Here is a 14,940-nt window from a genome sequence, read left to right as displayed (position 1 = left end):
TGGTCATTTCTATAACCTGCAATTGAAGTGATTTTAAAACGTTTTCCAGCTATTAGAAGTTATTCTGTACACTAGGTCAGGATTTCACAATCTCAAATTCTGTAAGGACAATCACGATAGGAAGGATGGAGAAAGGCTTCCAGTAACTGAAGAGCATCTGCTTCTTCTGTGAGCCAGTTATAAAATTAGAAGAATACTATCTTGTATATGCTGAAGTTTACATGGAATTCATCACAGAATAAATAAAGGAATTTGTGATCAGTTGTCATCAGGTGCGTTTGTCATAAATGTACCTAAACCACATCATAGCAAAACAGGAAAAAATAGATGATGATTTCATTCAGTGGTATATTTTAGCTCTCAAATACCCAGCTTCACTTTTGATTTTAGCAATGAAAATTAATTTTTACTGTATTCAGGCACTTTCTCAGATAAAAACGGACTTTTCAGGAAATTTTAAGTAATATCAGGACCTAAGTATTGACAGACACTGGACATGGACTGATGGACTGTCTTCATAGGGAGTACAGCATTGGATGAGATGGAGCTGGGCATTGGTAGGCCTCACGTTATGGTGTGGTGGAGCCTTCCACTTTTAAACCTTGGTTTCTCCACTGCTGAAAACTTGCTTTGTAACATAAAATCAGGGCGGCCTTTCTTCTGCCAGTCTCACATAAAATGTGAATCCCTTTGAGTACTGATACTGATGCCATTAAGGCTGAATTTCAGGTCGAAGCCAATCGTGCACACATTTCATGGGCCGGCTGATACAATATATATTAACTGATCAATTCCAAGCGCGAGCCCAGTGCCCGCAACTGGACGAATGTCACAGGGTGGACATGGGCTGTACTGAGAAGATGCTGACGGCACCCTGCCGTGCTCTGGTCAGGTATTGGAACCGGCTGCCCAGGGCAGTGCTGGAATCACTTTCAAAAGTTCAAAACCCAAAACCCTCAGTGACATGGTTTAGTGGTGGTCTTGGCAGTCCTGGGGTAATGGTTGGACTTGATGACCTCAAAGCTCTTTTCCGACCTGTTTGGCTCCACGCGGGGCACAGCTCCCGCCCCTTCTGCACAACCCGGCGCCCGCCCGCTCCCTCTCGCCCCGCCCAAGCGCACCCCTGCTCCCCACCCCCCCCAGCCCCCCACCCCCCGGGGCGGTGCGCCTGCGCGCTGGAGGCGCCGCGGCCGTTGGGACGGGGCGGCACGCGGCAGCTGCCTACCCTCGCCCCCCTCCGGCTCAGCTCCTCCGCGGGCGTGCGCGTGCGCCGGGGACTGCGTGCGTGCGGGAGCGCGCGCAGGCGGTGGCGGGCGGGGCGTCCTCCTCCGCTCGCCCCTCCCACCGGGCCGGGCCGCAGAGCGCGACGTGCGCCGCCGGGGTGGCCGCTTCCCTGGCTGGAGCGGGGGTGGCTGCGCCGCCGCCTCAGCGCCCTGGTGCCGCTGCCGGGCAGGGAGAGGGCAGGCGAGGAGCGGCGGCGGAGCAGAGGAGCCGGGCGGGCAGCGCCGCGCCATGCGGCTGTGCGGGGCGCTGCTGAAGAGCCCCATCCCCAAGCAGATCGAGTACTACTCCCGCTTCTCCCCCTCGCCTCTCTCCATCAAGCAGTTCCTCGACTTCGGTGAGTGGTGGGGCCGGCAGCCGCGGCGGGAGCGGGGCGAGGGAGATGGGGGTCGTCCGGGCCTGCCTCCCTCACTCCCTCCCGCCGCGCAGGGGTGGCGAGGGCCCGTCCGGGCGGTGGTGGAGGCCGGCGGGTAGGCCTCGTCTCCTCGCCCCGCACCTGGGCGGCGGGGCCCGCTCCTGCGGCGGCCGCTGGGTGCGCAGTCACGGCGGGGGGCGGCCTTGCCGCGTGTCCCCCGCCCGAGAGGCCCCGGCGGCCGGTGGGGCCGTGGTGTGCGGGGCTGCGGTGGCAGCCAGCTGTGCCTCGTCCTCGGCACCTCCTGGTAAACACCGCCGCTGCGCTGCCTCGGCGTCCTGAGGTGAGGCGCCGGAGGCTTGCCTCTCCTTCCTTGCGTTATTCCCGGACGGGGGGTATCGTGGGCAAGAGGGTCGCGATAAAGGCTTCTGACCTGAAGTTCTGTGGAGCTTAGCGGCTGAAGGAGAGAGTAAGCTGCAGATCCTGAATGTGAAAATTTTAATCCACCATGCAGGTTTTTACTTAAACCTCGGGAGTGAACTCTAATAGTACTTGTGTGGGAGACCCGTTCAAGGAAGATTCATGTGTCTTAGGAAGCCTTGCTGATGAATAAATAGCATTTTTCATGTCAGAAACACTGGAGTGAAACCAGGAATGGCTTGTGTTGCTCTTAGAAAACTGACATCTTGATCTAAATAACAGTAGACCCATATCTGTGTCAGAGGTTATTTGGCTCCTGCCCTGTGACACACGAGTCGTTTAGATTTTAGTAGCCTGTGAGTGTTGCTTATAGGGTAAATATAAAGGCTGTGTGTACACCATGAAGCTGAACAGTGTTCCTTCCGCTATTACACTAAAGGTACAGGAAGACAAAAATGAGCCAGTGGTGTTAAGCCAGAAAGTTGTTAAAAGTGGGAGCAATTGCACATTTATGGCAATGGTATTAGTTAAAGAATGCTGTAAGTGTAGAGAGCCAGCGCTGGGCTTGCTACCATGTCTCAGTGAGACAGGGTTTTCTACCATTTTAAAAACATGTCATACCTTGTCCTGTGTTACATTAAAAGGAGAACCCGACGAGAACCCACGTTTTCCTTCTCTCATCTCCGCTCACATGAGTGAGTTTGTTCTCTCTTCATCACCCCCCCATTTGCTGCTGTGCTTCCCCTACTCTAGCATTTGTACTCCTTACACCATGTCTGTCTGTACTGGCAAGAGCAATGGCCTAATCTATATTTTAGTCCTGGCAGTAAACAAATAATGTCACCATTTTCTATTTGAAAGTTGGGTTTGTAAATTTTTGCTGGGAAGTAGTAGATGTGTGTGTAGCTTTTTGGTTGTGACGTGAAGGGTGTAAAGATTTCAGTCTTTGCTTTAATGACTTGGGGGTTCTGGCAAAACTCTGCTTTTTGGTAAGGATTTCTACCATTCCAAGTTGCCTCTGCATTACTACTTGCTTGTGGACATCTCTTGTGTGGCAGCCTTTTAATAACGCTGTTTGTTTAAACATTGTAGTATCTGTTTTGTTTTGTGGTTTGGAACATGTCTCGTGATTCTCCAGCAAAAAGTAGTCTTATTTTATGGTTTTAAGCCTGGTTTATGTTAGTGGGAACGAACATTGTAAGAATGGTACGTTACACGCTGGCAGCCCTGTTCTTTGGATGTGCTCCAGTCTGTTGTCACTGGATGTGCTATGGAATCTTACATATTCTTACATACCCTGCATGCGAAGGCTATGTTTTTAAGTGTAGTCATGTCTTAAGACTGCTAGAAAACTATATAGTTGTTGACATTTAAAACTTCTGAAGAAGAAAATGCCTATGATCTAGGCATCTAAGATCACCAGGAGTTTCTAAGATTAGTAGCTTTATGCTGTATCAGCCTTGCTAAAACTATCAGCTTGATCTTAATGAGCCTTATGGGCCTCTTAGCATCTCCTTTGGAAAACTCAAGTAGGGAGATTACAGCAGTTTAATCAAATAGATTAAAACCAATGCAGTTAACTTAACTTGTGTGATCCTGGGCATTGACAGCTTTGGGTAGTTTCAGGTTCTGCTGGAGGCTTCAGAGGCCTAGAGGAGAGATTGGCAATAAAACGTAAGATGTTGGTGCAAGAGTTTTACCAGTTGAGGCTTAGAAAGCCTGGACTATCTGCACAGTATCAGGGAGCTACATTACTTTTACCTGAATTACCCAAAAAACAATTCGCTAGTGGCACAGGACCTGTGTATTCAAGAGAGCAAATGCACCAAGCATAAGGAGCATGATACTCAGGGTGCAGTTCAGTTGTGTTTACCTAGCCTGAATGCTTGATGGGAGGAAGACTCTGTAGTCAGCTTATACAGGCTACCTAATACCTCACTTAGAAAGAGCTACCTAAATGTACTGCTTGTGTTACAAAAACAACTAAATTTTCAACAAATGTAAAAGAAGTATAAGCCCAAAGGAAATACGTGAATAACTGTCTCATAGAAGTCTGATTTTGTCTGATGTATGTTTCTTGTATTAAAAAAAAAAAAGTCAAAGTAAAGAGGAATTTGCACTTATTCTAATTCAAAATTTATTTGGAGAGAGATTTTTTTACTTCATTTCTGACCATAATGTAACTATAATATGGTCTTTATGTCCTTTTTGTATTTATTATATTGTAGACAAAGCTGGCTTCTAAATTTGTCCCTTTGCAAAATCCTGGTGAGCAATGGGAGAAAAACTTTGTTTCTTGTGGGCTGAAGAGTTTTTTCAAAGATGGTGGCAGTGTGTATTGACATACAGCTTAAACTTTTTTTTAATCACTAAATAAGGTTGTATGGAATACAGTTTTGTGCATAGTGTGGCTGTAGAGTCTCTATTCCTTTTTAGTGAGAAATTAATGATGTTTGTTTTAAAACTTTCTCAGGTACCTTAATTCAATTAATTAAACCACTGTAAAAGACAGTTTGACTGTCTAAGCTAACTCCCTAGTACTGAAAACCTGTGAAACAAACTAGAAAGTAATGCCTAAAGGAGTGATTCTTAGTTGGTTTTTATAGCTCAGACCTATTTGTGTCTACATATCATGTTCTGCCATATGCGATTTACTTTGTTGAGCTTGCAGCTATCTTTGTAGCTGCCATAACTATGAAAGAGGTTACACTGTCATGCGTTTATGATGTCTGTCACAAAGTATGAGTGCTCGGATTATGTGCTACTTTTTTCCATGTGTTCATTTTCTCTTTGCACACTCCTCTTGAATACTGTTTGTCTAGTTTCTTTCTTACAAAGTGCATTTCCCAAGATTCTTGTGCAGTCTCATTCCTTTGCAAAAAAATGACCTTCTTATGTAAGTCTGTTTTAATATAAGCAAGTTTTGACCTTGTTTAATGCTAGCGTGTTCGCTCCATGTTTTTCCAGGCCTCCATAGTTATTCTAGTGTGGAAAAAACCAAAACCAACCAACTGGATTCAGCTGTGTATGTCCAGACTAGTCACTCTGGAAGTTATTTTGGTAGATTTCCAAGTGCAGGCATTCCTAAGTGACCCAATCTGATATAATTACTGAAATATCTTTTCTGAAAGGCACTTGTAAGTAGAGGTGTAGTTTAACATTCAGGTACATAAATCTTTGTATGCTTTGGGGACCAGGCTGTTTGAGGAAAAAAAAATGCCTATGCTGGGGATATGTATTGGTACGGCATCTCAGTTTAGATTTTGTTTCACGGGTCACAGGAAAATGCAAAGTACCCAATAGTCGCTAACAGCAACTACATACATGGGTAACCAGTTGGTCTTGTATGCGTGGGGAAAGTAAATAACCCATCAGACAGGTCTATTTGAGGAGAGTGGAGTTTCTATGTCTAGGAGTGTCCTAGCATTTAGAAAAAAAAAAGGAGACATAAGCTCATTCTGCCCACAGTGCAGCCTGGCTTGATAAGGGCTAGGTGTGAGCCAAAACCCTTACAGTGATGCTAATGCTGAACCCTGCCCGAGTCGGCAAACTCCATGCAACTGCTCAGTTTGGATCCTGTTGGGGTACCTCAAATGACAGTGAAGGTATTAATGAATGTTTCATGAAACAAATGGCTATACCGAAAAGGTTACATATAACTAAGTACAAATAAAGATGCAGGTGAAATATAAGTTGTGTAATCGTTTGATCATGCATGCAAGAGTCATTTGAAGTTGCACTAGTGCTGTATTGTGAATTTTTGCCAGTATACTATTCTCATGTATTACCCTCATTGCTGCTACTTAGCTGATGAAGTACCTGAGACTTCGAGTCTGAGGTTTGTTATGTGAAAAACATGTACCATGTGCTTTTGGAGCTTGGTTAGTACTGAAGCTATCTTGGCCAGTTGTACTTAACCATATTCTAGCCTTTTCTGTTTTAAGTCTCAAACTAAATGTTTTGGGTGAATTTTGTGCCTGTGGGGTTAAACTTTGCTTTTCTTTGCTCTTTGCACATATAGATAAAACTTAACAAAATGGCACTTACCTTTCCTTATTTGTCATATGTTAGTGTTCGTGTGCCACATAGTATGAGTTTGGACAAAAAAGACTTGTATATACTTAAGATAGAAAATGGTGAATCATAGTGAATTTTTGTTGTGAAATGTGGCTTAGGAGATCCTGATTTCATAGGTTATAATCAAAATATCTGTGGTAACTGCTACAGCAACTGGCATTGAAAAATATCACAAAGGTTGTAATTTAGTAATTTTACTGTACTGTGAACAGCTGAGCATGCAGCAGATAATCACAGTGAGTGCATGCAGTTTGGGAGCTCTTGTGTCCTGAGGCATAGCTGGAGGAAAAGATGAGCAATGGATCCACCCCACGTATATTTAAGAGTTCCGTTATTAAATGGTTTAGTTTGTGGTACCTGTCTTGAGGACTTGTAGGCCTCTTCCAAAACCAATTCAAAGAATAAACCAAGTGCTGACATTGCTGTTGACTGCTGCCAGTTGTATGTGCAGTATTAGATCAGGTTTCTGCAGGAGTGTTTGCGCTTAGTGTTGTCTTGTTGGCAGCAGGCACATGTCAGCACTGGAACTGAAGACGTGCCATTGAAAAGGTAGCAGGTACAATATGAACAGCAAGATGTGGGGGTAGGAAAGTAGAGATTGAAGGCAGTTTTATTATTATTTTTCTGGCATAATTATTATTTTTCTGATGGAAGATTACTATTATAAGACTTTTTTTTTTACTCAAAAAGATATTGACAGTTATGTGTGGGGTTTGCTCCCCCCCCCCCCCCCTTTTTTTTTTAATTTTATTTTTTAAACAGAATGTGCATCTAAGGCACTTGCACAGTTTAGGGCTAAAAGATACTATTAAATAATTACCTGCCATTTATTCCCTGCAGTTGTGTTGGGTTTTTTTTGTACTGCTATCTGTGCATTGACCTTAAATGTTATGCTTGATTTCAATGCACCTTCAAAATAAGTGTCCTCTTAACATGAATGTTAACCAATAGTGTGCTGAGCACTGAATCAGATCAGAAAGATGGATGCTGGTCAGATTTTACTGTCTTTTATTTTCATCTGACTGGCTTCAGCTTCTAACCAGCAATTTTGTTAAAGTTTTCATTGGTAGGTTGGGATCCTTTAATGCCTGGAATTTTTTTCACTGTGGGGTATTTGTACATTGTGATGGAGTATTTTGTTTTGATTTTGTAAGGCTAAATACATTCCTTACATGAGTTATTTTAAGCCTTATGAAAATACCATGGAATTATCTTTTTTGGCTTTTCCAGGATTCTCAATATTATTCTTAAAAAATGTCTGTTAGAGCTTTAAATAGAATCCCAATAGAGTTTTGCCTAACATTGGAATAGAAGCATTTTACTACTCAGTTTTTACCTTGAAAGGCTAGCCTTTTGCCACAGTGAAGGCTAGATGTGCAAGCAGGGTTGTCTGCCTCGTTGTGTTCTTGAATTATTTTGGGGTTATTGCTTTTCTGTATTCAGCCCTTCATTCTCTAGATCTGAGCATGGATAAAGTTTGCATTTCATAATATAAAAAAGGGGTTTCTTTGAATGGGCTGTAGCACAGCAAGTAGGTGGAAGCCTCTGTTTGATGTGCATTTTAACAGGTTATAAATAACAAGAGTGACAACTCTGCCAGTTTGGCAGGCAGTGGTATTCCAATACTGTATGTAATATTGAATATTTTTATAAAGCCTAATATTGATTATTGTGGATGTCTGGAAGGGTCATAAAGTTTAAATGACTTTCTTCATAACTCACTATTGAACTATGATAAGGTAGATATTTGTGTGTGTTTAATACTGTGTAATATTAGATGATGGTGTATTTCATGTACAGAATTATCTGTATCAGTGAGTATCACACAGTACTCCAAGTGGGGTCTCACGAGAGCAGAGTGGAAGGGCAGGATCACCTTCTTCAACCTGCTGGTCACGCTTCTTTTGGTGCAGCCCAGGATACGGTTGGCTTTCTGGGCTGCAAGTGCACACTGAAGCCGGCTCATGTTAAGCTTCTTGTTGACCAACACCCCCAAGTCCTTCTCTGCAGGGCTGCTCTGAATCTCTTCTCCGCCCAACCTGTAGCAGTGCCTGGGATTGCCCAGACCCAGGTGTAGGACCTTACACTTGGCTTGGTTAAACTTCATAAGGTTGGCATTGGCCCACCTCACAAGCGTGTCAAGGTCCCTCTGGATGGCATCCCTTCCCTCCAGCGTATCAACCGAACCACACAGCTTGGTGTCGTCGGCAAACTTGCTGAGGGTGCACTCAATCCCACTGTCCATGTTGCTGACAAAGATGTTGAACAGGATCAGTCCTAAGCATTGGAAATTCTGCCTTCAGTAGGTGATTTGGCTGGCCATTTCTTGCCTGTAAGAGTAGGCTGGTAGCCTGCAAGGGAGCATCTTCTGACTGATGGTTGTGTTTTGTTTCCCTGAACAGCAGAAAATTCTGTAGTCTGTGTTTTGTTTATCTTTGGACTGACCAAAGGTGCTGCTGCAGCCCTCTGCCTTCAGGTGCTCAGAAGGGGAGATGATGTTACGCTGCATACGTACAGGAGTGCATATTTTCCTGAAGCTGTATATGGTGTTGAAGCAGACAGTTGAATGTCTGTTGGTGAAAGAGGACAAGAACACCAAGTCTGCATGAGGCAGTAAACAATGGTATTTTTTTTTTTATTCCTCCCCGCCCCCCCTTTAATCAGGTGACAGAACTGCTAGAGAATACAGCTTGACAGAAATAGATTGATGGCAAAACTGCTTTCTGGAAAGACAAAAAGATAAGTTTTGTAGTTCTTGAAGATCTAAGGATGTTTTGGACACCTTTTTCTTCCAGAAACTGGTAGAAATAATTGCAGTGCCTCCTTTAGACTAGATTTGGACAGAAAAGGAGGTGCTTGAAATTCTGAAACTTAATTAAATTTTGGTGAGGATAATCATGAATTGGTGATATTCCTTCCTCTCAGGAATGGAAGAAATAATAACTAGTGATTTTAAAGTACCATAACTTCCACAAGCTAAGACAATAGGTAGATAGGGTCTCTCCTAAGACATAAGGAATATAAGATGACCTGTCACTTTCTGATGCAGGCAAAAGAGAGTAGTAGACCAGTGTTAGGAATTCCGGAAATACTGTTCATTAAAAGAATCATGTGAAAACTGGAAGCAAGGACGTGCATGTCGGGTTGCAGTACAAATAACAGCTAAGGTGAAAAGTCATGGGATAGAAAAGCAGAGAAAAAGATGCCGAGATAATTTATAGTAATTGGGGAGAATGCGGAAGTGCAGCATTTAGTTGATTAAAGTAATTACGTAATGGTAAAGGCTGCTGAATTCATCTTTGCTTTGATGTTCAGAGAAAGATAACTTGTATCCAGAAACTTAAAGGAAATCACAGCTCTCCCTTGCCCCTGATTTTAGATAAGCTGAAATATGTCTAGATCCTCTTGACTTAGTGGGTTTCAGTAGAAATAAGCCAATGATGTGTTTTGTGAGTAGCTGAACACTCTTCTGCAAATGTGAGCAGCCTGGTACAGCTCAGCTGTTGCTTACAAGCTTCATGAAAATAGCCTGTGGTGGTGGCTTCAAGGTTGTGGAAGTGGGAAAATGCGCTACTTGTGTTAAAAAGAAAAGGAAGAGGAAGACAGTAGAGTAAGTGGGGTTGACTGAAGTAGCTGAAAAATTATAGAACTAATAATGAAGTAATACATAGGTAAGCATCAAGGGATAATAAGGTGGTAAAGAAACAATAAGTTGTGTTGAGACACTCTGATTTCCAAGTTAATTTGGTGTTTGCGAAGGCTGTAGCAGTAGATGCTCTACCTGGCTTTTTTTGAAGTTTGGCACAGCCCATGTGAAATTCTTAATTAAAACAAACCACCAAAAAGCCCTCCCCAAAACCAAACAAACAAAAAAAACCCCACAAAAAACTCCTCACCCAAACAAACCTCAAAAAAACAAAATGCAAAAAGCTATGGAATAACTTGAAGATGAGGTATGAGGTTGCTGTACAGTAGATGTACAGTGTTCTGGTGGGTTGACCCCATCCAGCTGCTGAGCACCCACATTGGCCAGGGGAGAGAATAGGAAGGGCAAAAGAGAGAAAACTCATAGGTCGAGATAAAGACAGTTTAATAAGGAAGGAAAGAGGAAGAGAAACAAGTCATGCAAAGGAAGTCACTTGCCTCCTCTCACCCAGCCCGTCTGAGTGCAGTGGCTGTCTTGGGAGACAGACCCCCCTTTTTTATTGCTGGGCATGACATCATGTTATGTGGAACATCCCTTTGTCCAGCGTAGGTCGGCTGTCTTGGCTCTGTCCCCTTCCAGCCTCTTACCCACCCCCAAACCTATTTGCTGGGGTAGGGGCTGAGTGCAAGAGAAAGAGCAGGCATTTGTGCTATGCAAGTACTGTCCAGCAATAGCCAAAACCAGGGATATGTCATCAACACTTTCAGTCACAAATCCAAAGCACAGCACCCTCGCAGCACAACCTTATCGGTTGCTGTGAGGAAAGCTGACTTCATCCCAGCCAGACTTGGTAGCCACACTTATGAAAAGCACTTCATATATACTCCGTGTTTTGCCAGCACTCTTTGATCTTCACAGAACTATTCTGTGGAGGGTGAGTAGTATTTCTCCAGTTCTCCAAGGCCCAACACAATGTAATCCGTAGGAGAATTAGGCATAGATTTAGGAATTGTATTATCTCATTCCAGTGTTACTATATTAAAGCAGTTTTTCTTGATGCCAGTTCTCCTTAATATATTAGAGTTTTTAAAGGCAATTTTCCCCCCAAAATTGCTTAAATATTTTACAGGCTGCTCCTTATCCTCCTTAAAATATGTTTATGATTTTGTGTGTGTTCCTGGAGTCAGTTAAATATAATTTTTCTTCTTGGAATAGTAGGTTGAAAGGACAGATTAGAGCACTGAACTGTGACTGAGATACACAATTCTCCTTTTTCTGATGGGTTGTGTGTTGTTAGAGACTATTATATTGAGCCTTTTTTCCTCTGGTCCTTTCTAAGCGAATGTGACGTTGTGTCTTTGCCCTGTTTAAATAATTTTCTTTGCCTGGGAAGAGGCTACTCTTACTCTGTGTGTATGTGTATATGTGTGTGCATGTAAAAAAAAAAAAGGGCACGTTAGTTTGTAGTCAATGTAAAATGAGTAATGCGATATTTATAATACTTTCACCGACTTAATGCCTTCAAATAGTACACTTGTGTAAATTTTAGTCAGTATTTTTCAGAATTAGGTTGAAGACTCTGTAAAAAGAGAAAGAGGCAAAGTTAAAAATTACTTCCTGCTAAAAAATAATTCAAATTTTAGTTTGTCCTTTTTTATGCTTAAAAATTTGTATAGACTGCATAAATACATCTGGACCCTGGTAACTGGCAGTGGCATAGAGGAATCCTCTCATCTTTTTTTTTTTTTGTAATGTGGTTTGTTAATCATCAGAAGCATTTTGTAGCAGGATGTTTTAACAGTCTAATACCTTTCACTTCACTGAGACTGAAGGGAAACTGAACCATGTGGCATTGGCAGTATTTTATGTAATGGGTATTAACTGTATGAGTGTTTGCTCATAAACATTAATTTTATTTATCATGGACGTTTGGAATAATTTTGGCACGTTGACAGGAACTACAGGATAAACCAGAGATTTGTATTTTTCTGGAACAGTTAGTGGGAATTATGGAAATTTTCCATAAAGGTTAGGATGTAAGTTGGCAAAGCTGTGAGAACTTAGGAAGAGTGTTAAAAATTTGGAATATCTAACTATAACCTTCAGTGTAAAATAGGTCGTCACCTTTTATGGGAGGAAAAGGTGATTATAAGCTCACAGGAGCCAAATTTATCTTTCTCTGGTCAGTTTATTGTAACAGAATCTGATCAGAGAGCAGTAAACCGGGAATAAGTTTCTTTGGCTCGATGTTTTAAGCCTTATCTACATTTAAAAAAACCAACTCAAACCCTTAAAATTTTGTTTTAAAATTTTGGTCTCGGTGGAACAAACCAGTTAATTTGTGCAGGATCTCCTGAAAGCAATAGAGCCCCTTTGCAGTGTGGCCAGGCTTGATGTGTGTACAGTGTGTGCACCTTTTCACTGCTCTTGGACTATTCCCTGCTTAGGTCTCAGGAGCATTAGCAGAAGGGGAGCTGAGGTACTCTGAAGAGCCACTTTTTTTAGAGGCTCCTTGCACTTGGTAAGGGAGGAAGTTTTTGGGATCTACATATAGCTCTAGGATCCATGATCCAGGCTGTGGTTTCTTCTAAGAACAATTTGGGTCTTTGCCTGTCATGTACTGTGAGGAGTGCCTGCGATACAGCAAGATAAGGCTCAGCTGCTAAAATGATTCGTCTGACTTTCAGCCTACTCCAAAATTGCCCCAGGGAAAGACAACCTTTGGCCGATGTGTCTGAAAAATAATACAGCCTGTGGGTAATTGCTTGAGCATCTCTGCATTAAGCTTTATGGATCCTTTTGACTACTGTACTTGGCAAATGCTATAAAATAAGTCAAAATTTTATTTCATTAGAACAGTGGTAAGCAGCTAAACATTAGTTTAAGATCAGGGAAGCTTATTTTAAAAATGCGTGCTCTGAGTTCTACATAATGTGTGGTACTGGTTTACAGCTTTTACAAGTGGTTGCTTCATAATCCATTCCTCTTGAGACAGATATATGTCTTCCTTTGAGTCTTTTTAATATGACAGGAAAATTGTGACTTTAAGAGTTAAAATTAATGATTGCAGTTTGACTAAGACTTTCATAGATCTGCAATGGATTGTGCGTCTGTTAATTCCTTCTATTTGTCTCTTCCAGTTCAGCAGTAAATTAAGCTGCTTCCCAGCACAAGTCTGTTTCGTTTGGAGGACCATTTACTTGAAACATGTTTACTGGAGTTCACAAGTTACATGTCATAACTTATTATATTATTATTTCTACATTATTTATTATTACATTAGTGTACAGCTAATGTAATAATAAATGTAATGATTTTGTCTATGTTGAGCTAATGGCAACTATTTGACATTTTGCCCTTAACCTGCATTTACATAAGATGTGAACTGACTTTCTCTTGGCACTAGTATTCATCTATATGGCTATAGTAATTAATACACAGAAGATACAAGCTGACTCTTTCAGAGATTTTGGAAATAACTGGGGCTAAGTATAGTTTTTCTGTATGCAAATTGAAGAGTAGTTATACTTACTTATTTTGAACCTCTTAAGCTGAAGTCTGGACCTTTTTTTTAGAGGACAAAATAGAGGCTAATGCCTTCTCATTAGTGAATAGTATCCTAAAATTTTCCTTTGGAATAGAAAGTGCTGCAGTTGGCCTGGCAGACAGAGCTTAAATCCGTTAGCTGAATTGCACAAATCGGAAGTGGTTTACTAAGATCAACTCTTCCTGTCCTTCAGCTCTGGTAACTTACCTGTATGATGTCTCCAACGTGACTGTTGGAAACTTTAACTGGAAGGTGAATTAGCATGTGAGCTTCCTAGTTTGGATTGTGGTTAGCAATGAAATGGCACAGAGTAGAAATCAATGGTTGTACAGTGTTAACTAAATTCTCAATTATGAACATAAATAGTTTAGATTGAGAAGACTTGAGCACTTCTATCAGTGTGCTTTCCCTTGGACTGCAAAGGTGCAACTAGTAATGGGAACTGGACTGAACAACAGAAGCAAGTTATGTGGGAAAGCTTACTTGCAGACATGAATTCCTCTGGCTTTAGCTGCTTTTCTGGCAGTAGTTGTTGAACAAAACTTAATTGTTCAGACTTCATAAGTGGCATGTTTATTTTAGTTCAGTAAGATGCAGAAACATTTTCCTGTCATTAATTCTTCAAGTTTAATTTTCTTGAAACGTCAGAGTTTCTCGAGTTTATTTAATGACATAAAGTCAGTCTCTTAATATGTCAATGGTATGTGCCAAGTGAAAGCATGTCCTTAAAACAGGGCGCAATGGAAAAAATGCAGTTGTTGGTGGAAGCGGCCTTTGAGAGCAATGATGGAACTTGGGCTGAAGCTTAGTTCTGTGATGTCTAAAAACAAGGTTGAGTGCCGCAGGTTGGTGTGGGCCATGATATGGCCATCTGCTGGCTACTTGTGTTGCAACAGCCGTGCAGGCTGTGGTTGCTATCCTGTAGCACAACGTGGTAGGTTGGAAAAGGGAAACCAGTTTCAGTGTGCAGCTTGCTTAGAGGCAGCCTGCGGTAGAGGGTGAGGGTCAGCAAGAGTTGGCATCTCCAGTTACATTGTGTGTGTGTTCCTTTTCCTTTCACTGGGTTTTACAAAGCCCTCTCTTTTACCAAACAAACCAACCCTGTATTGTTTTTGTGAGATTGGTGTTTTTAGTGGTTGGTGAGATAAATACCTAGAGAGTATGCTGAAAATGTCTTTATTTCTTTTGGGAATAGGAATGCTTTTGGAGTTGAGGTTAGCTTGGTGTTTTGGGGGGTGTTTTGTTTTTTGTAGCCACATTTATTGGGGCTGTGCAAGCATAGCTTGTTTGCCTTTTAATATATAGCCTATGCTCCTGAAATGGTGTATAGTCAATGGAATTAATTGATCCTTGAGTTTTGTTTTCCTAGCTTCAGCAGCAAGTTATTAGTTTTAGCCTTTGCTCAGTTTGCTCCAACACCTTCATCTTTTTGTGTATTCTTTTGAATAGCACCCTATCCTCCTGCTCCAGCTTCCCTCCTTCCGCCCCTCCCCCCCCCCCCCTTGTTTTATTTGCTTGCATGGGAGATAACAAGTATTCTGGAAGCTCAAGAGAAGAGAGTAGATACAGTCCGTCACTCCTGCCTTCCTCTCTGTCTTTCTTTATTTTGCCCTAGGT

General features: G+C 42.1%; 1 protein-coding gene across 1 annotated transcript in view; it reads left to right on the top strand.

Moving 5' to 3' along the window:
- The first annotated feature begins 1,162 nt into the window (after window positions 1-1,162).
- PDK3 (pyruvate dehydrogenase kinase 3) overlaps window positions 1,163-14,940 on the top strand; it is a 54,812-nt gene continuing 41,034 nt past the window's right edge. The window contains exon 1 of the mRNA XM_030474275.1: window positions 1,163-1,618. Within this exon, the coding sequence (XP_030330135.1) occupies window positions 1,513-1,618 (106 nt within the window). The 5' untranslated portion in view covers window positions 1,163-1,512. The remainder of the gene's footprint in view (window positions 1,619-14,940) is intronic.

Source organism: Strigops habroptila, chromosome 2 (assembly GCF_004027225.2).
Source record: "Strigops habroptila isolate Jane chromosome 2, bStrHab1.2.pri, whole genome shotgun sequence".
In the NCBI taxonomy this organism is placed as follows: domain Eukaryota; kingdom Metazoa; phylum Chordata; class Aves; order Psittaciformes; family Psittacidae; genus Strigops; species Strigops habroptila.
Note: the sequence above shows the minus strand (reverse complement) of the source record. Positions and strands in the feature narration are given on the sequence as shown.